General features: G+C 39.8%; 1 protein-coding gene across 3 annotated transcripts in view; it reads right to left on the reverse strand.

Annotated features, from left to right (window-relative positions):
• Positions 1 to 4,616: 4,616 nt before the first annotated feature.
• AK3 (adenylate kinase 3) overlaps positions 4,617 to 22,798 on the reverse strand; it is a 31,960-nt gene continuing 13,778 nt past the window's right edge. For 2 of the 3 annotated variants that reach the window (XM_003911744.3, XM_009188813.4), the window contains exons 2-5: positions 17,488 to 17,607; positions 12,266 to 12,438; positions 11,547 to 11,665; positions 4,617 to 6,548 (exon numbers count right to left, since the gene is read on the reverse strand). In XM_003911744.3, the coding sequence (XP_003911793.1) occupies positions 6,428 to 6,548; positions 11,547 to 11,665; positions 12,266 to 12,438; positions 17,488 to 17,607 (533 nt within the window). In that variant the 3' untranslated portion in view covers positions 4,617 to 6,427. The remainder of the gene's footprint in view (positions 6,549 to 11,546; positions 11,666 to 12,265; positions 12,439 to 17,487; positions 17,608 to 22,798) is intronic. The other variant, XM_017949891.3, reaches the window with a different exon arrangement.

The following is a 22,798-nucleotide window of genomic DNA, read 5'->3' on the forward strand; positions in this document are numbered from 1 at the left end:
CTCTACTAAAAATACATAAAAAACTAGCCGGGCGAGGTGGCGGGCGCCTGTAGTCCCAGCTACTCGGGAGGCTGAGGCAGGAGAATGGAGTAAACCCGGGAGGCGGAGCTTGCAGTGAGCTGAGATCTGGTCACTGCACTCCAGCCTGGGCTACAGAGCGAGACTCTGTCTCAAAAAAAAAAAAAAAAAGAATTTGATTTTACCCTGCTGACTTTAAGAGTTATAGTAATATCAAAAGTGATGAGCTAATATAGATTTTCTTTTTAAATAAGAATAACTTCAAGCTCACTCTTTCTTAACATAGTCTGGGATCTCTCAGGGAGTAAGTTTTAAAAGAATACTAATGACTCGTAAGAACAAACAGGAATAATAATCTGATTTTTAAATTTGTGGTTATTGTTTCACTCATGTAGCCTTTTTAATTTTTTTGTTTTTTTGTTTTTGGTTTGGTTTTTGATGTAGCCTTTTAAAAAAGGACTCTTAAAAATGATTTTTTTTTTTTTAAAGAGAAATCTTGTAGTGCTAACTGCCTTGAGCTGCCAATTACCTATTTCTGAGAATTTGGTGACCCTTATTGGTAATGACGGCATTTACAACATTTGGCATTTCCCGTTTTTCAGCTCAGTTACCATAGAATGCTTCCAAGCTTTACTATTTCCTCGGTAAGTCATTTCAATTATGCCAGGATATTTGACGATTTAGTTTATGTAGAATTAGGTAACAAAGCTAATTATGCTATCCTTATTATTGAAGGATTAATCTTATGACTTAGACATGAGCTTTGGTTATATTTGGGTGTAGTCTTTGGCTAAGTACCCATTAAGACTAATAGCGAACACTTGGAAGGTGGCTAACTGGGACTGGGAATACATGTCTCAACTTGAGAAACCAAATAGTGCTAAGGGACTCAGGGTGATCAGACCTGTGACCTTGGCCTCATTTGTATTTTGTTTTAACTGAGGTGATCAGACACTTAGTACCCTAGAAATGGACTGGAATTATTGAATCTTCTTCTGTAACATCACAATCTTCCTGGTTTTCAGAATAAAAGTCTTTTTGTGCTTTTGATATAAATATATATAATAAAATGTTTGACTAATTTACATAGTAGTGTTTGTCAGCCTGTACTTTTTTTTTTTAACCCATGACCTAGTCATAGACATTTTTTTCTTTTTGTTCTGTTCTGAAGCAAGCTCTTATTTTTCCCTTTCTACCAAATTGAGAGAATGGGCAGACACAGGAGCCATATTCCCAGTTTCACAGAAATGTTACTTGAATTATTATTTTCCCTTCTTTCCCAGGATTTGCCTGTAAGCATTCAAATGGTTTTGAATTTCATTTTGCCTTCTTTAAGTTAGAGGTATTTAATGACTGAAGACTGGCGGGAGAGAAAGTATCAACAAACTGAGTAAACTATTCTTGAGGGGTTTTGTTTCTAAAACAGGAATTACTGAAAAGACGTTCTTTGAAACTTGATTTATATATTTTTACTTGCAAAAGAAAATACTGTGTTTTGAGTATGTAAGTGTGATTTGGTTTGTTTTGGGAACCATTGACTGATGCCATAATTTGCACTTAAAGACCATACATAGTTACCCGTACTTTAGTACTAGAAACAGTAAATTGACATCCTTGAACTAAATCCTATCAAATGAAATGTCCTTTTTTTGGTTTCTTAAGAAATAAAGAGTATACTAAGCAAAGGGATAATTTATATTTCAGGTTGGGCAATTTACCCTAAACAAATTAAACCATGGAAAGTGCAAACACATGAATGAAACTTTTTTTTTACATCAAAATATCATCAAAGATTCTTGTTTCATTTGATAAAATTAATATTTGAATAAAAAATTTTTTTAATCAAATAGCTGTCCATTTATTCTCTGTTAACTCTGTCATTTTTTCAGTGGTAGTGAAGATAATACTGACTTGAAATTATTACTCTTAGGTAGATGGGTAACATTCTCTTCCAAGTATACCATTAAGTGGACTCTTTCAAATTTTGCCTAATGAGCTCACAATCTCTTATAACTTTTCTTTAGGAAAACCAGGTCCTCCTCTTCTTTCAGACTGGCATATCATATTACCCTTTTAAAAATGAATGAACGTCCGGGCGCGGTAGTTCACACCTGTAATCTCAGCACTTTGGGAGGCAGAGGTGGCAGGTCATGAGGTCAGGAGATCGAGACCATCCTGGCCAACATGGTGAAATGCCGTCTCTACCAAAAATACAAAAAATTAGCTGGGCATGGTGGCACGTGGCTGTAGTCCCAGTTACTTGGGAGGCTGAGGCAGGAGAATTGCTTGAACCTCGGGAGGCAAAGGTTGCAGTGCGCCAAGATGGCGCCACTGCACTCCAGCCTGGCAACAGAGTGAAACTCCATCTAAAAAATGAATGAACATGCAGCCCAAAGAACATGAATCTGTTTTAGTAAGTGGATTTTCTTACAGGATGAAAAAAGTTGATTGTAGGTTTAGGCAAGGTGATCCTGAAGTTAACCTTGGGGTATTTTCAGAGGAGAACAAAATGTCAGTTTACTTTTCTACGTCAGTCATGTATTTCAGTTCTTAAATTGGTGCGGGACAGAACCGAGGTACTTGTCTGGGTTGAGGTTAGGCTTTCCATTTCAATTTTGCCACTATAGCAAACATACTTTTAACAAAACCCTTAAATCCACCCATTTCTCATCTGTAATGGACATGGACATATATATACAATTGCATAACTCTGAGAAGTTGATTTATCTGAAAATTATTTGCTTACTGTGTGAGCCAAGGGGGTCAGGGGAGGGGGACACAAGGGTGAATATAAGTTCATTCTCGATTGTTTACCATCTAATACGAAGTGAAACCAGTCTCATAAGCTTTGAAGAATTAGACTTGTTTGATCTTCTCCAAATATAGAAAATGATTTTTAAAATTCCCACATCTTTCACATAGTTAACAGCATAATTCTTCATGTTATTTACACATCAGACATTTAACTTGGAATCCTTTAGAAAAAGATGACACAGTGCTGGACTGATTGACACTTTGGCGTGACAGTTTATTCAGTGCTATATATGGAAAAACTCAGTGTTTATATCATTTAGTGAGCTAAAAACAAAAAGCAGGAGGAGGAAAAGGGCTCTACAAAGCATATTGGCTTTTACCAGAAGCTTTAAGCACAGCTACACTATTTTAACTGTTTAAAATTTTTTTAACCGTAACTTTCAAGATGAAAATCTTTAACTGCAAAGATAGGAAAGCTATTTCTACAATTTATCAGGGTCTGAAGTTTTTTGTTTGTTTGTTTGTTTTGGTCAATGAGAAGACTTAACATATTCTAAAATACAAATTCTTGCTGTTGGTTGCAAGTATAGCAATTTAACATAATTTGAGATCTATAATTACAATGATTTGTTGTTAGTATAGGGCAGTTTTGTCACAAGTTATGAGGATCCAAAGTATCTTGCTAGAATGCCATTATATATAGCTGGGGGGAAGTAGCCACAGGGTGGGGTTTAGAAATTTGAGCCAGTATTTAAACTATTTCAAATGGAACTGACAAATTTCTGGATGGTGTTAACAACTGCCAGTTTGCATTTCCCACGGTACACTCTGCTTACAAAAGGTATAGCAAAATAACTTTTACTCTATAAAATAAGTGGGTTGAGGTGCTGTTCTCACTGGCTTTTTTTTTTTTTTTTTTTTTTTGAGACGGAGTCTTCCTCTGTAGCCCAGGCTGGAGTGCAGTGGCATCTCGGCTCACTGCAACCTCCACTTCCTGGGTTCACGCCATTCTCCTGCCTCAGCCTCCCGAGTAGCTGGGATTACAGGCGCCTGTCATCATGCCCGGCGAATTTTTTTTTTTTTTTTTTCTGTATTTTTAGTAGAAATGGGGTTTCACTGTGTTGGCCAGGATAGTCTCAATCTCCTGACCTTATGATCCACTCGCCTTGGCCTCCGAAAGTGCTGGGATTACAGGTGTGAGCCACCGCGCCCAGCCTCTCACTGGCTTTTAACAAAAATATAATAGTTTCTCCTGGCCATGGCATTCAGCTCCATACATGTATTTCCATGTAGTACATAAATCTTAATGATAGTCATTACAGAATTATTTTTTTGGGTGGGAGCAGTGACTTACACCTGTAATCCCAGCACTTGGGAAGCTGAATCGGGAAGATTGTTTGAGGCCAGGAGACGAACCTGGGCAACATATCGAGACACCATCTCTACAAAAAATAAAATTAGCCAGGCATGGTGGTGCACGCCTGTAGTTTCAGCTACTTGGGAAGCTGAGGTAGAAGAATTGCTTGAGCCCAGGAGTTCAAGGTTACAGTGACCCAATTATGCCACTGCACTCCAGTCTGGGCAATGGAGTGAGGCCCTGTCTTAAAAAAATAAAGAAAAAGTTGTATTACAGTCATATTCATTCCTAAAGTAATGAATGTATGTGCAAACTTTGGGCTGTTTTGGGGGTGGGGAGGGAATGGTCACAGGAAATAGTCTTAATTCTCATAGTCATGTTCTTCCACTCCTCACTTTGATTTCCAGATCCCCTAAGGGTATTATGAAGGCAGGCACGGCTACCATAGCAGGAGATGAAGTATTGCATAAACCGAAACCAGCCTATGGACTGTTTTAAGATCATTTATTAGAACAGTCATTCGGAAGCCATTGAGACATCAGGCAGCAGAAAGGAAGGTGGGATGGAGCAGGCCCTGCGAAGGACCACAACAGCCACAGTTATGACATTTCATTTTATTCTGATAAAGACTGATGTATGCCGATAACCTAGTGATAATCCATAAGTTTGGTATTTCACTACAGTTTTTAGAAAGCACCTAAGATTAACATTCAAATAAGGCATTATAGAAAGTTTTATAAAGAATGAAGTGTTTACTATAATTCTTTTAAAAAACCTTGGTTCATCTTGAAAGATTGATGAATTTTTTAAATATCAGAAGAAAAGGGAAATAAAAATTTTCCCCCAAAATACATAAGAACCACTTACTGGCACTTGTATTTTAAGTACCTGGGGAAAAAATGGAACGGATTTTTAAAGGCAGTAACAGCTTGTAAGAGGGCTTGTTTCATTTGACTTGGCATCAAGTAAAGTAAGAGTAAATATGCCATGGAAGACATAATCAAATTTTTCCTCCACCTCTCATATTTCCCCACTTCTACCAGACCACACAGTACATCAGCAACCATCCTTTAGATTCCAGTTTTTAAATGGCTGCTCAGATGACGCCAATAGAGTTCTTTCTCCTTAAAATATGGTGGCAGTGAATGCTAACAGGTACAGATTTATTTGATCAGGAACAAAGAACTCCTTCAGGAAACTCACTTACTTTCCTGGTCCTTGTTAACCTATCATGTAAATTCTTTTTATTGGTACACTTGTTTACTAATTATGATTGATTGCTATTTATGCCAAGGGAGCATTTCCCGGGCATGCCTCATCTATTCACTAACGACAAAGTATGCTTACTTTATTTACATAGTGCCACAGGTTTTCTCTTTTTTCTTTTCTTTCTTTTTTTTTTGGCGGGGGAGATGGTACTATAACTTGTTATTTATCAGGGCAGATCATACATTTGGATCAAAAAGAAAAACCAGCAAGTAGATCCTAAAACACATTTCTTAACCTGAGTCACATCTGAAAACATAGACTTGAATTACATTTTGTTGAAAATTCATTCAACTTTGGTGCTTGTAAAAGCACTTATGTCAATTTCTGACATAAATCATAACCCTCAGTACATACATATTTTCAAAGGAAACAAGTCATCTTAAAGTAATATTTTTCTATATGCTAATTGATACATTTTTATAGCAAATTGAAAATTCTGAGTAAACTAAAAGTATGCTTAACAAAATAAATACAGCATATATGGTTAACATATACATTTCTTAGTGTAAAGGCAGCAGTGAATTTGTGTCTCACAATAAATCTGTAAATCCAGTTGCTTTCTTTCTGGAATTTTATATAGTGTCTCACCATGTTCCACAATGCTAGAAATGTCTTTTTTGGCATCAATCTATGCAAAAATTTCTGACTATATATTTTCTCCAAATGACATGTAACTTTTTTTAAACTTTTCTAGAAAAATATGGAAACTTTATCAACCACTTGTTAACTGAACAAAAAGACTACTACCAAATGCTCTTTCAATTTTGCTCTAACAGATGTTTGAAAAGTTCAGACATCGCTGATGTTTTTGAGGATAACTGCATAAAACACCAGATGATTTCAAAGGATGAATCTTAGTATCCGACTCATTTGGCACATCCTTAGTATCCAGAATAAAATCAATAGAAATAAAAGTAATATAATTTTCAAAGAATTCATACATACTGGAAGTCTTAGGAAAAGCAGCTTCTAAATGGAAGGACTAGGAGGTTTGCCCATCTTACTATTAATAGTTACACACATTTCTCCTCATGGAGTAACTGAAGCTTTCTGGCTTGTTTGTGGAACTTTAGTTTGTAGGAAAGCATACACATAGGGCCAAATCTTATTAGTTTCTGTTCCGGAGAATGTTTCCAACACTCCTTTTTTCCTAAAGATGAAACAAAAAACAAACAAACACAGGTCTGAGTCTTCCTAATAAGCTCTTTCAAAGCTTTTCTGTAAACGATGATAATGTAGATTTAGGAGTCTTGGTAAGTATGGGTTTGTGTAATCAGGAGACAAAGGCACTTGGCCAGGCATTGGAAAATTTAGATTTTAGTTTCAGTTGTGCTCTCTGACTTACATAAATGGGTGCTTAAAAAAATAACAGCACCTATCATTTATTTTATTTATTGAGCATGCACTGTGTGTCAAAGGCTGTGCTACATGCTTTACATATAATAGTTTGTTTAATCCTTTCCAAAGCTCAAATTTTCTTATTTTACTGTTAAAAACATCTCTTTGTAATGTAACTTAGCCCAAATCACCAAGTTGGTAGTACATTTCCAAACAGAACCTGTTAAGATACCAGAACACCCGTCAGCTTTTTTTTTCTACTTAACTCCTTTGCAAAAGCTACTTTCTAATACTTGAGTATCTTTCCTTTTTGCCTAGGCCAACGTTTATTTTTTCCTCTACTCCACTCTTCTGAATTTTAACAGAAAGGGGAATAAAAGGTGTTGGTTTTACTGGGTTTCCTATTGACTGTCTTCATTTCTCCACAGGCAGATTTGTCTAGCTTGTCACTAGACCAGCAGCCAAAGTCTATTTTATTTACTCCAGTTTCCTGTGGATAATATGGTGAGGAGTGAGAATCAGAATCCTGGGGTTGCTTTTCAAGCCACACAGATTCCCTCCAGAGATTCTGGCATTCCTCTTGCTAACACCCCTCGTCTAGCCCATGTGTACACCTACACATATACACACTGGTTTAAAGGCTGCAAAAGGGCAACCTAAGAACTCTGGCTTATTACTTTATGAAAACAGGATCCCTCATACCTTTGCAGCCCTTCTTACTAGGTTTTCAGGGGTTTCACTAAGGACAAAAGCATTCCTTCTTGATACCTCATAAAATTCGCCACAGTTAACTTAAATATCACCCACTGTTTTCTTGGTAAGAAACATCTGCTAAGGAGGGAAATTATGCAAATACAGCATTCTTAGGGTATGAGAAACCCCCCTGCTTCTAAATTCACTGGCACCTGGTACAACTTTCAAGGAAGTAAGCTTCTTAACTGTTGTAAGCCTCTTGAAGAGCCACTTTAAAAATCAAACCAGTGTCACAAGTGGGTTAATTACTGAGGGCACAATTGCAGGCACCTATTTGATCCTAAATCGTGGGTGAACATTTGTCATTTTAATTTCTGTGTAATAAAATGGAACCAGCTTCAACAACTGGTCCTCCAAAGAGTAAGGGCATAGTGTTGTTTGTAAACATAGACCAATTACAATGTCCCACAGCTAAGAGTTTTTTCTAAAACAACCAACAATACAACCATCAGCATTTTTAAATAACAATGCTGACTATTACTAACATTCTTGCAAATAAACTTTCAGTTTTTAGTTAAGTCTCGCCCTAGTTCTATGTGTGGGAGCTGAGAATGAAAAGCTTGAATTAGGCCAGGTGTGGTGGCTCACGTCTGTAATCCCAGCACTTTGGAAGGCCAAGGAAGGTGGTTCACTTGAGGTCAGGAGTTCAAGACCAGCCTGGCCAACATGGCAAAACCCCGTCTCTACTAAAAATACAAAAATTAGCTGCGCATGGTGGCACGCGCCTGTAGTCCTAGCTACTGGGGAGGCTGAGGCACGAGAATCGCTTGAACCTGGGATGCAGAGGCTGCAGTGAACTGAGATGGCACCACTGCACTCTAGCCTGACAGAGTGAGACTCTGTCTCAAAAAAGAAAGAGAGAGAGAGAGAGAAGAGAAAGCAAAAGCAAAAGCTTGAATTAACAGCAAGAGGCAGCAAAAGCCAGAAGCAGCCTAGAAAGACTTCTCAGATATCTCCTAAGATAAGGACCCGCATCATTCACTTCATCTTCGCAGCCTTCCTCGACTGCCCTTCCTACCTTTTTTTTTTTTTTTTTTTTTTGAGACAGGGTCTCACTCTGACACCTGCACTCTGGACTGCAGTGGTGCAATCAGAGATCACTGCAGTCTCGACCTGCTGGGTCCAAGCAATCCTCTTACCTCAGACTACCCAGTAGCTGGGACTATAGGTGTGTGCCACCATGCCTGGCTAATTTTTTTTTTTTTTATGTTTTGTAGAGACAGAGTTTCACCATGTTGCCCAGGTTGATCTTGAATTCCCGCCTCTTCGATCCTCTTGCCTTAGCCTCCCAAAGTGCTGGGATTATAGGCATGAGCCACCGTCCCAGGCCCCTTCCCATATTTTGATATTTTGACAGAACAAATCCCAACAACCCCTGGTACTTCACTGCATTGGGGGATTATCTATTCATAGCCTTGCAGTGGTGGTGCTATCTGCCCAGCAACAATGCATTCTCCCTTCCTCTGGTTACTTTTGGGAAACAACCTCTCCATCAAACTCAGTTGACGAGGTTCAGGAGAGACTGTCGCCACTCCCCATCTTCAAGGATGGACATGATCAGAGCTAATCGATGCCAACCCCAAGACTTTTGCTGGCAAAAGAGGCTCTTTGCTGCTGGGGTTTCTGACTAGTAGGAGGTAAACTGGAAAGCTGAGGGGCTGCTACACAGGGACGGCACACCTGAGACTGAAGCCAACACAGAACAATGGAGCTGAGTGACTGAGGCCTGATGATAGGTGTTTTTGAACACCTGGACCCATCCATCTATCTGTGACTTTTTAGTTATATTACCAATAAATTCCCCTTTTGCTTAAGCTGGTGTGAATTAGGTTCTTAGTTAATATAAGCACATATCACATTGTATGATAAATACTGTTTACCCAGCTCCCCACCTCACCCACATACATAGTTTCTTGGAGCCTGACAGGGACTGGATCTAATTGTCCATGTGGACCAAGGGCCTACCACAGTGTCAAGAGAGTAAACAATAATTGCTGACAATGAATGATTTAATAGACACCAGGGCTGTTGTAGGACTTCCCAGGATCTCTCACTTAATTCCTTTAACAACCCTGTAAAGCAGATGCTATTTAATATTGCCTGACTTTACAAATAAGGGATTTGCAGCATGGAGGTTAAATAGCTTGCCTAGGGCAAAAGAGATGGTAATTTTCAGAACCAGTCTCATTAAACAAATGACAAAATTATAGTAACAGTTACTATAAAAAGTGGTTTGCCAACGTAATTTTATGCTCCAGAAACAATTAAGATGGTTTGAAAGGTCAGGCATGGTGGCTTATACCTGTAATCCCAATGCTTTGGGAGGCCGAGGCACGAGGGTTGCTTGAAGCCAGGAGTTTGAGACTAGCCCGTGCAACATGGCAAGAGGCCCATCTCTAAAAAAAAATTTTTTTAATTGGCCAGGTGTGGTGGCACGGGCCTGTAGTCCTGGCTACTTGGGAGGCTGAGACAGGAGAATTGCTGGAGCCCAGGAGTTCAAGGCTGCAGTGAACTATGATAGAACCACTGCACTCCAGCCTGGGTGACAGAGTGAGACTCTGTCTCTAAAATAAATAAATAAATAAATAAATAAATAAATAAATAAATAAATAAATAAATGTTTGGAAATGGTTGCTTCAGATTTTTACTGCATACGTGCCCTATTACAACAACAATAATAATAGCTAACATTTCTATAGTGCTTTCTATGTGTCATAGAAAGTTACCCATATTAATCTTTTAACCCTTTATTCTCTTCCCCAATTTATAGAGGAAAACACAGGCAGAGGTTAAGCAGAAGGTGAAGGTGAAGATGGTGAGCTGGGACTTGAACTTAGGTATTCTAGCTTCAGAGTCTGTGTTCTGCCCATGATACTGTTCTGCCCTGATCAGGATCAGTATTCAGTAAGTACACAAATGAAAGGGGAGGCAGTAAATCCTCTGTAAGAAGTGGGAAGGCTCAGTAAGAAAACTGGACTATTTCTTAGCCTAAGTCAAATACTCATTCAGTACAGTTCCTGTATGTGTTGCACACAAAACAATGTTAAAACGTAAGCTTTTAAAGACTGCTAGCCAATTACAGAGTCAGAGGGATTAGCCGCCATCTGACATTCTTCCACACCATAGCATCCTGTATTGGCAAATGTGGTGGGCAATATTAGGTTTGCCTTCCCAGCATTCATTCCAGCCCTCCCTCCGCTACCAACGATTCCCAGCTTACAACAATTCAACGCAGGATTTTTCAGTTTTATGATGGTGCGAAAGCAACATGCATTCAGTAGAAATTGTACCTCGAGCACCTGTACGACCATTCTGCTTTTCAATTTCAGTACAATATTCAGTAAATTTGTGAGATATTCAACACTTTATTACAAAACAGGATTTGTGTTAGATGATTTCGCCCAACTGTAGGCTAATCTAAGTGTTCTGAGCACGTTTAAGGCAGGCTAAGTTATGGTGCTTGGTATTTTCAAATTACAATGGATTTATCAGGACGTAATTTCATTGTAAATTGCGGAACATCTGCACATAGCAGAGTTTGGGTGAGACTGTCGCACTACCAACTCTAGATGTGGACTGGTCAGTGTAATTAGTGTAATCATTCCCACCCCAATGACTGGTTCTGCAGTGGGCAGTAACCCAAGCCTATAACAGTGAGTGCCAGGCATTCCCTGACTGCAGTTCAAGTTGGCTCCATCTGAGTGGTGCTCTGGGCTTCTATTCACTGGAGGAAAGGTTACCCCTCAGCCCGTCATAGAAAAGGAAGCCCTGCTGTTCCTGCAAATGTCTGCTACCATGCAGGAAGCCTAAGGACAAAGCCAATACACACAGGAAGGCAAAACCAAGAGAATGGCTACACTGATCAAACCCAGGTGTGACTGAAGCCCAACTTACCTTCTGGACTCCTGTTACACAAGTTAATGTATTTCCTTTATTACTTAAGCCCATGTGAACTGGGCCTTTTGGCATTTTAGCATTTCAGCTGTAGAGGAAGGAAAATCAAAACTAGACTTAGTGCACCACTATGCAAGAGAAGTTCTGAAAAGCAAAAACTCACTGGTAATATTCCAGGACTGGCTTTGTTTGGTCTTCATAAGCCTTTAGTCTCTTGATAACCGTCTCTGGTTTATCATCCTCACGCTGAATGAGAGGCTCCCCAGTCAGGTCATCAATGCCCTAAACAGGATTAGAAGAGACTAGTATCAGATATCATATTTCTGAAGGATATTTTCATAAGCAGTTCAATTATTTTTAAACAAACATCTCTGTGCAAGTGCCAAGCACAAAAATGTGCTAACTTTTAAATAAATGGAATTCAACCTCAAGAGAGATCATCGCAACAGAAACAGGGGACGCCAGTTTCATTTCCACAGTTATCAGTCACTTTAGCCTTAGAGTAAAAGGTTTTCTAAGCAGCCTCTAAGTAAGTTCGTATATATACAAAAAGATTCAGCTATAAACTGGGAATTTTAACTGCAAGTCCTAAATAAACCAAGGTGTTATGAATCTCTATCAGCCCAACTCCTAACATACTCCTTGGCAGAGTAGGAAATCAACAAATGTTTTTGAATGAGTAACAAACCCCTGTTGCTCCTGGGGCACCTTTAGCACCAAGCTCAGTGGACTATATCAGTCAACGATACCAAGTAACCTGAGAATATACCCTCGGGAGTTTTGGTCTGGCAGAAGATTTCCAAGTTCACTAAACTTATGTGTGTTAGGGCAAGAGGACTCAGGGACAGTATGCTATATGACAGTGCCACAACAACTACTCACCACAGTTTTGGGAGGGTTGAATTCAATGTTGTAGACTCGGCCACTGGCGGGATGAATCCAGCGAGCAGTAAGGCGTTGTTTAATGACCTCAAAGGGCACATTCAGGTTAATCACTGTGTCGATTTGATAAGCTCTGTCTAGGGCTTCTGCCTGTGCAAGGGTCCTTGGAAAACCTTTATAAAGTAAAAAAGAAAAAGAAAAAAGAAAGGAAGTATAGGTGGAGGGGGAGGTGGAGACAGAAGAAAGAAAAAGAAAGCATTAATGTTGGACAATCTGAACAAAAGGAATGAGGCTCACCAGGCAGGCTGATCACAGCTGCAGTGCAACTGTGATGGTGACCTGTCAACTTGACGAGGGCATGAGTGCCCAGATATTTGGCAAATATTATTCTGGGTATATCTGTCAGGCTGCTCTTACTATGAAATTATCGTGTAAATAGGCAGACTGATAAAGTATATTGCCCTTCCTAATATGGGTGGGCCTTATCTAATCAATTTTAAGGCCTGAATAGAACAAAAGGCTGACCCTCACCCAAATAACAAAGAATTCCTCCTGCCTGCTACCTCTAACTGGGACACAGGACTTTTCCTGCCTTTAAACTCAAACTGAACTCATGATCTTCACTCAAATTCCAGAGGCTGGCCAGGTGCAGTGGCTCACGCCTGTAATCCCAGTATTTTGGGAGGCCGAGGAGGGCGGATCACCTGAGGTCAGGAGTTCAAGACCAGCCTAGCCAACATGGTGAAATCCCATCTCTAAAAAAATACAAAAATTAGCCGTGCATGATGGCAGGTGCCTGTAATCCCAACTAGTTGGGAGGCTGAGGTGGGAGAATCGCTTGAACCCGGGAGGGGAGGTTGCAGTGAACCAAGATCGCACCATTGCACTCTGCCTGGGTGACAGAGCGAGACTCCTTCTCAAAAACAAACAAACAAATAAACACTCCAGAGGCTATTTCTGAAATACGACAAAATGAAACTAAAGTCCAGCTAAAGAAACACTATTAAGGCAAAAGGTCAAAACCCTAACAGATAAGCAGATGTGTTACATAGCTAAACAATGTAGTTCAAAAATAGACAGGCAAATGTACCTGATGAGTGAATTCAGAAATACACCCAAACATATTAGGGAATTTAAAATAATACTTTGATCACAAACTTTTGACTTTGCAATGTTGTTACTAAGGACATTTTGTCCAGAATACCAGAAAAAAATTAAAATTAGTAGAAATAATATATTTTCTTTTTCTTTTTTTTTTTTTTTTTTGAGACAGAGTCTTGCTCTGTCGCCCAGGCTGGAGTGCAGTGGCCGGATCTCAGCCCACTGCAAGCTCCGCCTCCCAGGTTTATGCCATTCTCCTGCCTCAGCCTCCCACGTAGCTGGGACTACAGGCGCCCGCCACCTCACCCAGCTAGTTTTTTGTATTTTTTAGTAGAGATGGGGTTTCACCATGTTAGCCAGGATGGTCTCGATCTCCTGACCTCGTGATCCGCCCGTCTCGGCCTCCCAAAGTGCTGGGATTACAGGCTTGAGCCACCGCACCCGGCCAAAATAATATATTTTCAAAAATGACAAAAGTTAGGCCAGGCGTGGTGGCTCACACCTGTAATACCAGCACTTTGAGAGGCTAAGGCAGGAGGATTCCTTGAGCCCAGGAGTTTGAGACCAGCCTGGGCAACATAGCAAGACCCCTTCTCTATAAATAAAAACATCAACAAAATTAGCAGGGCATAGTGACACATGCCTGTGGTCCCAGCTACTCAGAAGGCTGAGGCAGGAGGATCGCCTGAGCTCAGGAGATCAAGGCTGCAATAAGCCATGATGACACTGCTGTACTCCAGCCTGGTGACAGGGCAAAACACTGTCTCCATTAAAAAAAAAAAAAAGTTAAAACTGCACATGCATAATTTGTTAGAGCAAAAATGATGTCTGAAAAATTACATTTTCTTATTAACAATGAAATGTGGAAAAATAGACCTTATAATGTGCTAAAATGACAGTGATAATGACTAAAACTATACCCAGGAAACCTGGATTTGGGAGAAATAATAGCCCCCAAAGAAAGCTTATAATGGCAAAATCTCAATCTATATAATTTTATAAAATAAAAATATTATAAAATTTACACTGAAGTAAGTCATCCTGGTGAAAACAATTTTAGTACATTTAATAATAATAAATGGAGTTTAACAGCTAAATCTTGAGCACTTTCTAGATGCAAAGTACTGTATGTGAAATGTTTTACAAGGATCATTTCTTTTAACCATCATAACAACCCTAAGAGATATACTTTATTATTCCCACTTTATGAATGAGGAAACTGAGGTACAGTGAGGCTAGGTAACTTACTTTAGCAAAGTGATGGAAGTGGAATTTGAACACAAGCTGTCTTACCCAAATGTTCCTCAGTAGATTAGTCAAATTATGATACAGACACAAAATGCAAGCCCATGCATCTTTTATTTCATGAGGCAAATCTACATGTTAAATATAGATTTATTCAATGAAAAAGCAAAATGCAAAACATGGTATGTGTATGTGTGTGTGTATTATACAAAAATATATATAACAATATTAGATACTACCTGTGGGGGGAGCTAGAAACTTAACTCACATCTTATACCAAATATAGTAGCATCTGTGGGTTCCATATCTGGGCATTCAACCAACTTCAGATCAAAAGTATTCAGAAAAAAAAAATGGATAGTTGCACCTGTACTGAACATGTAGACTTATTTTTCTTGTCACTATTCCCTAAATAATACATTATAACAACTCTTCACATAGCAATTACATTGTATTAGATATTACAAGAAATCTGGAGATGATTTAAAGTACACTGGAGGCTAAGCAGATGTTACATGCAAACATTACACCATTTTATATAAGGAACTTGAGCATGCATGGATTTGGTATCCACAGGAGGTGGGTGGAATCGATACCCCTGAGGCTACTGAGGGACAACTGTACATTTCTGAATGTGTATGTATATGTTTTAAAATCACTAATTATACAAAAAATCCTGATGAATTACATACCAAGAAATTAAAAGTAATTGTTACTAAAGGATGCGATCATTAAGGATTTTGAGCCTCTCTGTGAAACATTTACAACTTTCTTAATTTTTTTTTTTTTTTTTTTTTTTTTTTTTTTTTTTTTTTACTGAGTCTCGCTTCTGTCGCTTCAGGGCTGGAGTGCAGTGGCCAGATCTCAGCTCACTGCAAGCTCAGCCCGGTTCCCCGCTGGGCTATTCTTCTGCCTCAGCCTCCCGGAGGCTGGGACCACAGCTCAGCCACCACCTCGCTAATTTTTTGTAAGCTTTTAGTAGAGACGGGTTTCACTGTACAGCCAGGATGGTCTCTGACCTCCTGGACTTTGGTGGATCCGGCCTGCCCCTCGGGGCTCCTGTAAAGTGCTGGGATTACAGGCTTGAGCCACCGCGCCCAGCCAACAACTTTCTTAATTTTTTAAAAGGAAAAGGTATTTTTGCAATAGAACAATGACAAAATCACAAACATCAGTGCTTCACATTCCCGGCCTGTCCCATCTGGCTCAGTCTTTGGCTTTCCCCCGAGACCCTTACTGCTTACTGTGGGTTGGTGTCATGCATGACTTGACACTTTCCTGGGGCAGCATCACCAACCTACCTTAGTTTACCTTCTTCCTGCTGCCAAAGATGACCTGTCTCTCCACCCATGTAATCCTACTCATTCCTCAAGACCTCCCACAAACAGGAATGTTTTTCAGCCCCTTCCATCTCATAAAGAAGCAAGATTTTTCATTAAACTTTTTAAAACAAAATTTTTAATTCTGAACCATACAACATATTTTGTTTTAAAAAGGGGAAGAGGCCAGGTGTGATGGCTCATACTTGTAATCCCAGCACTTTTGGAGGGCAGATCACTTCAGGCCAGGAGTTTGAGACCAGTCTGGCTGACATAGTGAAACCCTATCTCTACTAAAAATACAAAAATTAGCCACGTGTGGCGGTGGGCACCTGTAATCCCAGCTACTCAGGAGGCTGAGGCAGGAGAATCACTTGAACTGGGGAGGAGGAGGTTGCAGTGAGAGATCACGCCATTGCACTCCAGCCTGGGCAACAGAGCCAGGCACTGTCTCAACTGAAAAGAAAAAAAAAAACTGCCTACCTCTCCACTACATTACTCTCTGTTCACATCAAATTCTTTTTTTCTTTTCTGAGACGGAGTCTCGCTCTGTCACCCTGGCTGGAGTGCAGTGGTGCGATCTCGTTTCACTGCAAGCTCCGCCTCCTGGTTCAAGCAATTCCCCTGTCTCAGCCTCCCAAACAGCTGGGGTTACAGGTGTGCGCCATCACGCCCGGCTAATTTTTGTATTTTTAGTAGAGATGGGGTTTCACCATGTTGGCCAGGCTGGTCTTGAACTCCTGACCTCAGGTGATCCACCCACCTTGGCCTCCCAAAGTGTTGGAATTACAGGCGTGAACTACTGCTTCTGGTCCACATCAACTTCTAATTTACCTTTTAGCACTTATATCTGGGCTTATCCAAGTTTTTGTTTACTTGATTACTACTTGTCTTCTACTAGAATGTACTTTCCACAAGGACAAGGACTTCAGAACCTTCTTAGATAAAGCAAGCAAGTCAGGGCTGCAGGGCTTGGTGAGGGCAGCACTGAGTGCATGCATGCCTGTGTGCAGAGGTGGGTGAATGGGGTTGAGTAGGAGAGAAGACTAGATTAGCTACCCTCTTCCAAAAAAGGATATTATGACTCAGATCTTCTTGAAGAAAAGGCTTATCCCAAGGTTATCCCAGTTTTAGTGAGAACTCTGGACTCAACTGAAACAAATCTCGTGTCCTCTCTATATTAACAAAACTAAAAATCAACCTACCCTCAAGGATTCTGCCATACCTCTGGCTAGAGAAAGTTTACAGATTATTGTAAATTACTCTTGGGTCCTGCTTCTTCTGTGGTGATCCTCCCATATCACAGAATATTATCAAAGAAAGGGGAAAGGAACTAAAGTTATAACTGATGGGATCTTAGAAATCATGCAATTCACTTCCCTCTTTCACTTTGGATATAGAACTGGTCCCAGAGAAGAAGACCGGTTTCAGGATAGTCCCAAGCACCCCTCTCCTGCAAACGCCATCCTTGAATCCGTCCAAAGCTCATGAAATGCTCATTCTCCTGTCAGCACTCATTATTTTGGGCAGGTGAAATGCTCACGACACTCCACTTACCATCCAACAGCCAGCTATACTGGGTGAGATTTTTCAGCTCATGAAGGGCCAGCCGAGTCATGACATCATCTGGGATGAGTTTCCCTTGGTCAATGAAAGCCTTGGCTAACACGCCAATTTCTACAGCAAAGGGGAAAAAAATCAGTAAGTGCATTTGTTTTATCCCATTCCAGGCACCTCGGAATGAGTTGCCCAAAGGGGAAGTCTGTATGGCATACTTATGTGAAAATGTGCATCACCAACTTTTCTGATAAAAACAAAGGCTTTTATTTTCTACCAGAAAAAACTATGAAATAGCTGAAATTATTTTCTTTTAAAATAAGAATTTGAAATCATCATTATTCTGAATGATTCAGTTTAAATGCCTGCTATCATGTTATTGTAGAGACTTTTCCAATCCTGTAAAACAGGTGCTGCTATTGTGACACAGTTCCATTTTTAACCAGATTAGCATTGTGATTATGTCATATTTTTATTAACAAAACACTCTGGAAAATGATTTATGAACAATTTAATAATATTACCTACAACTATATGTCACTCTTATGCAACAGCATTTTAATTTCTTCATGTTCCCTTACCAAACTATTTCTATACTTTCAGAACTGTAATACCATCATAATCTGCATATCTACAATTTTATGTTCTTTTTGTCACTTAGCATTATTTAGTAAATACTTTTCAGTAGTTTCATATAGTTGTTTCAGGTAACGATATTACACTCCAAATATATTTAGAAATAAATATATAAAAATACACTTTATTACAGCAGTACTGTTGGACATTTAAATTGTGTAAATTAGTCTTGATTTTTCCTCATCACCAAAGACTCTTGTTTTTTTGCTTTTCTTTTTTTTTTTTTATTTCTCTTTGGGATTGTTTGCAATGAATAAATTCCCAGATGTCAGATTAAAGGGTCAAGGCATATATGAACATTCTCCTAACTCTTGGTATGAATTGCCATACTGACCCCAAAACAGATTCTAAATTGTCAGATTCATGAAACTTTAGATTTTTAACCAAGAACAGATTCTAAATTGTCAGATTCATGAAACTTTAGGCTTTTAACTAAGAACAGTAACTGCATGGACACAGGCTGTCATGTGGCAGGTGTGCTGCTGGATTTGCAGACTGCACTTAGAAGAGGGTTTGGTAGATGTAGAGCTCAGGACACACTGAAACAGCCTTATATTAATGTGTGAACTTCTTTGTCTCCAGGCTTTTGACCACTGCTCTCGGGAGGGAGAGCTTCAACCTCATCAACAGCATTTGGAAAAAAAAAATGTAAAAACGTGCAATTCTCTAGGGCCAACTCCCAAAAAAACCTGTTATTGGCCTCTCCCCTCACCTCTCACTCTTCAGGCCAAGCCCTCTTCTAAATCCCCAACCAGCTGCAACAGATGGGTTAGAAGATGGGGTTAATTAATAAAGTACTTAATTTTATCAGTATATGAACAAGCCGTAAGAAAAGATTCTCTTGCCACTTCTATATAATATTAGAGATTCTAGCCAAGGCAATTAGTCCAGAAAAGGAAATAAAAAGCATCCAGAAAAAAAGAAGTAAACCTATGTCTAAAGCCAAGGGTTTGAGACTAGTCTAGGCAACATGGTGAGACCCCATCTCTACAAAAGATTTAAAAATTAGCTGGGTGTGGTGGCACATGGCTATAGTCTCAGCTGCTCAGGAGACTGACGCGGGCGGATTGCTTGAGCCAGGAGGTCAAGGCTACAGTGAGCCATGATCATGCCACTGCACTCCAGCCTGGGCAACAGAGTGAGACTCTGTCTCAAAACAAAAAGCAAAAAACAAACAAAAAAAAAAAAACATAGAATTGAAAGTCCAGAAATAACCTTAAAATTTATAGTAAACTGATTTTTAATAGGATGCCAAAATAAATGAAGAAAAAGTAGTCTTTTTAACAAATGCTCCTGGGACAAATAAATATCCAGATGAAAAAGAAAGAAGTTGGACCTCTACTATGTATACAAGTTAACTCAATATAGGTCATAAACCTAAATGTAAGCGGTAAAGCTACTAAACCTTTTTTTTTTTTTTTTTTTTTTTTTTTTTGAGATGGAGTCTCACTCTTGTCGCCCAGGCTGAAGTGCAATGATGTAATCTTGTCTCACTGCCAACTCCCCCTCCCAGGTTCAAGTGATTCTCTTGCCTCAGCCTCCCAAGCAGCTGGGATTACAGGCGCCCACCACCATGCCCAGCCAATTTTTGTATTTTTAGCAGAGACAGGGTTTCACCATGTTGGCCAGGCTTGAATCCTGACCTCATGATCTGCCCGCCTTGGCCTCCCAAAGTGCTGGGATTACAGGTGTGAGCCACTGTGTCCAGCCTAAAAACTCTTTTTTTTTTTTTTTTTTTTTTTTTGAGACCAGGCACCCCCCTGTCGCCCAGGCTAGAGTGCAGTGGCCGGATCTCAGCTCACTGCAAGCTCCGCCTCCTGGGTTCACGCCATTCTCCGGCCTCAGCCTCCCGAGTAGCTGGGACTACAGGCGCCCGCCACCTCGCCCGGCTACTTTTTTGTATTTCTTAGTAGAGACGGGGTTTCACCGTGTTAGCCAGGATGGTCTCGATCTCCTGACCTCGTGATCCACCCGTCTCGGCCTCCCAAAGTGCTGGGATTACAGGCTTGAGCCACCGCGCCCGGCCTAAAAACTCTTAACAGAAAACACACATATAAATCTTCATCACTATGCATTAGGCAATGGTTTCTAGATATCAAACCAAGAACACAACTAACAAAGGAAAAAAAATAGATACATTAGACTTCATTAAAATTAAAAACTCTGTGCTTCAAAAAACACCATTAAGAAAGTGAGGCCGGGTGCAGTGGCTCCTGCCTGCAATCTCAGCACTTTGGGAGGCTGAGGTGGGCGGATCACCTGAGGTCAGGAGTTCAAGACCAGCCTAGCCAACATGGTGAAACCCTCTCTCTTAAAAAAGAAAAGAAAAGAAGTGAAAAGACAATGCATAGCATGGGATGGAAGAGAAATTTTGCAAATCATGTATCTGGTAAGGAATTGTATCTAGAACATCTAAAGAACTCTCACAACTCAACAATTTAAAAAAATTTTAAATGGGCATAGGATCTGAATACACATTTCTTCAAAGAAGATATACAAATGGCCAATAAGCGCATGAACACATGATCAACATCCTTAATCATTAGGGAAATCAAATGAAAGCCACAATGAGATACCACTTCACATTCACGAACATGGTTATAGTCAAAAAGACACATACAGGCCTACCCTGGAGATATTGTGGGTTTGGTTCCAGACCACCACAATAAAGTGAATATGTGAGTCACACAAATTTTTTGGTTTCTCAGTGCATATAAAAGTTATATATTTACATTACATTGTAGACTATTAAGTGCAATAGCATTATGTCTAAAATAACAATGTACCTACCTTAATTTAAAATAGTTTTATTGCTAAAAAATGTTAATGATCATCTGAGCCTTCAGCGAGTCTTAATCTTTTTGCTGGTGGAGGGTCTTGCCTCCATGGCTGATGGCTGCTGACTGATCAGGGTAGAGGTTGCTAAACGATGAGGTGGCTATGACAATTGCGTAAAAGAAGACAACAATAAAGTCTGCCTCATCAACTGACTCTTCTTTTCACCAAAAACTTCTCTGATGCATGCAGTGTTGTGGGATAGTATTTTATCCACAGTAGAACTTCTTTCAAAACTGTAGTCTATCCTCTCAAACCCGCTGCTCCTTTTTCAACTAAGTTTAAGTCATATTCTAAATCCTTTGTTGCCATTTGAATAATGCTCACAGCATCTTCACCAGGACTAGATTCTATCTCAAGAAACCACGTTCTTTGCCCATTCATTAGAAGCAACTCCTCATCCATTCAAGTTTTATCATGAGATTGCAGCAATCCAGTCACATCTTCAGGCTCCACTTCTAATTCCAGTTCTCTTGCTGTTTCCACCATATGTGTAATTACTTCCTACACTGAAGGCCTGAACCCTTAAAGTCATCCATGAGGGCTGGAATCAACTTCTTCCAAACTCCTGTTAATGCTGACACTTTGACCTTCTTCCTGAATCATGAGTGTTCTTCCTGGCATCTAGAATGGCGCATCCTTTCCCTAAGTTTTCCTATTTACTTTGCCCAAATCCATCAGAGGAATCACTATCTATACAGCAGCTGAACCTTATGAAATGTATTTTTTAAATAATAAAACTTGACAGTTGCAATTACTCCTTGATCCAAGGGCTACAGAATGGATGTTATGTCAGCAGGCATGAAAACATGAATTTCCTTGTGTATCTCCAGCAGAGCTTTTGGGTGACCAGGTGCATTGTCAATGAGCAGTAATATTTTCAAATGAATCTTTTTCTCTGAACAATAGTTCTCAACAGGGGGCTTCAAATAGTCAGTAAACCATGCTATAAACAGATGTGCTGTTATCCAGGCTTTGTCATTCCATTTACAGAGCACAGGCAGGGTAGATTTAGATAATTCTCAAGGCCCTAGGATTTCTGGAATGGTAAATAAGCATTGGCTTCAACTTAAAGTCACCAGCGGCATTAGTCCCTAGCAAGAGAGTCAGCCTGTCCTTTGAAGCTTTGAAGTCAAGCATTGACTTCTCTTCTCCAGCAATGGAAGTCCTAGATGGCATCTTTTTCCAATGCAAGGCTGTTTTGTTTACATTGAAAATCTGTTTGTTAGTGTAGACACCTTCATCAATGATCTTAGCTAGATTTTTCTGGATAACTTGCTGCAGCTTCTGCATCAGCACTTGCACTTTCATGTTACAGAGACAGCTTCTTTCCTTAAACCTCATGAACCAACCTCTGGTAGCTTCAAATTTTTCTTCTGCAGCTTCAACACATCTCTCAGCCTTCACTGAATTGAAGAGAATTAGGGCCTTGCTCTGGATTGAGCTTTGGCTTAAGGGATGATGTGGCTGGTTTGATCTTCTATCTGAACCACTCAAGCTTTCTCCGTATCAGCAACAAGGTTGTTTCACTTTCTTGTGCTCCAGTGTTCACTGGAGCAGCATTTTTAATTTCCTTCAAGGTCTTCCTTTGCATTTACAACTTGGCTAACTGGTGCAAGAAGCCTAGTTTCAGCCTGTCTTGGTTTTCAACATGTCTTCCTCGCTAAGCTTAATCATTTCTAGCTTTTGATTTAAAGTGAAAGATGTGCCACTCTCTTCCTTTAACTTGAACACTTAGAGGTCACTGTAGGGTTATTAATTGGCCTAATTTCAATATTGTGGTGTCTCAGGGAATAGGGAGGCTCGAGGAGAGGGAGACAGACAAGGGAATGGCTGGTTA

The sequence above is a fragment of the Papio anubis genome, chromosome 13 (assembly GCF_008728515.1).
Source record: "Papio anubis isolate 15944 chromosome 13, Panubis1.0, whole genome shotgun sequence".
Taxonomy (NCBI): Eukaryota; Metazoa; Chordata; class Mammalia; order Primates; family Cercopithecidae; genus Papio; species Papio anubis.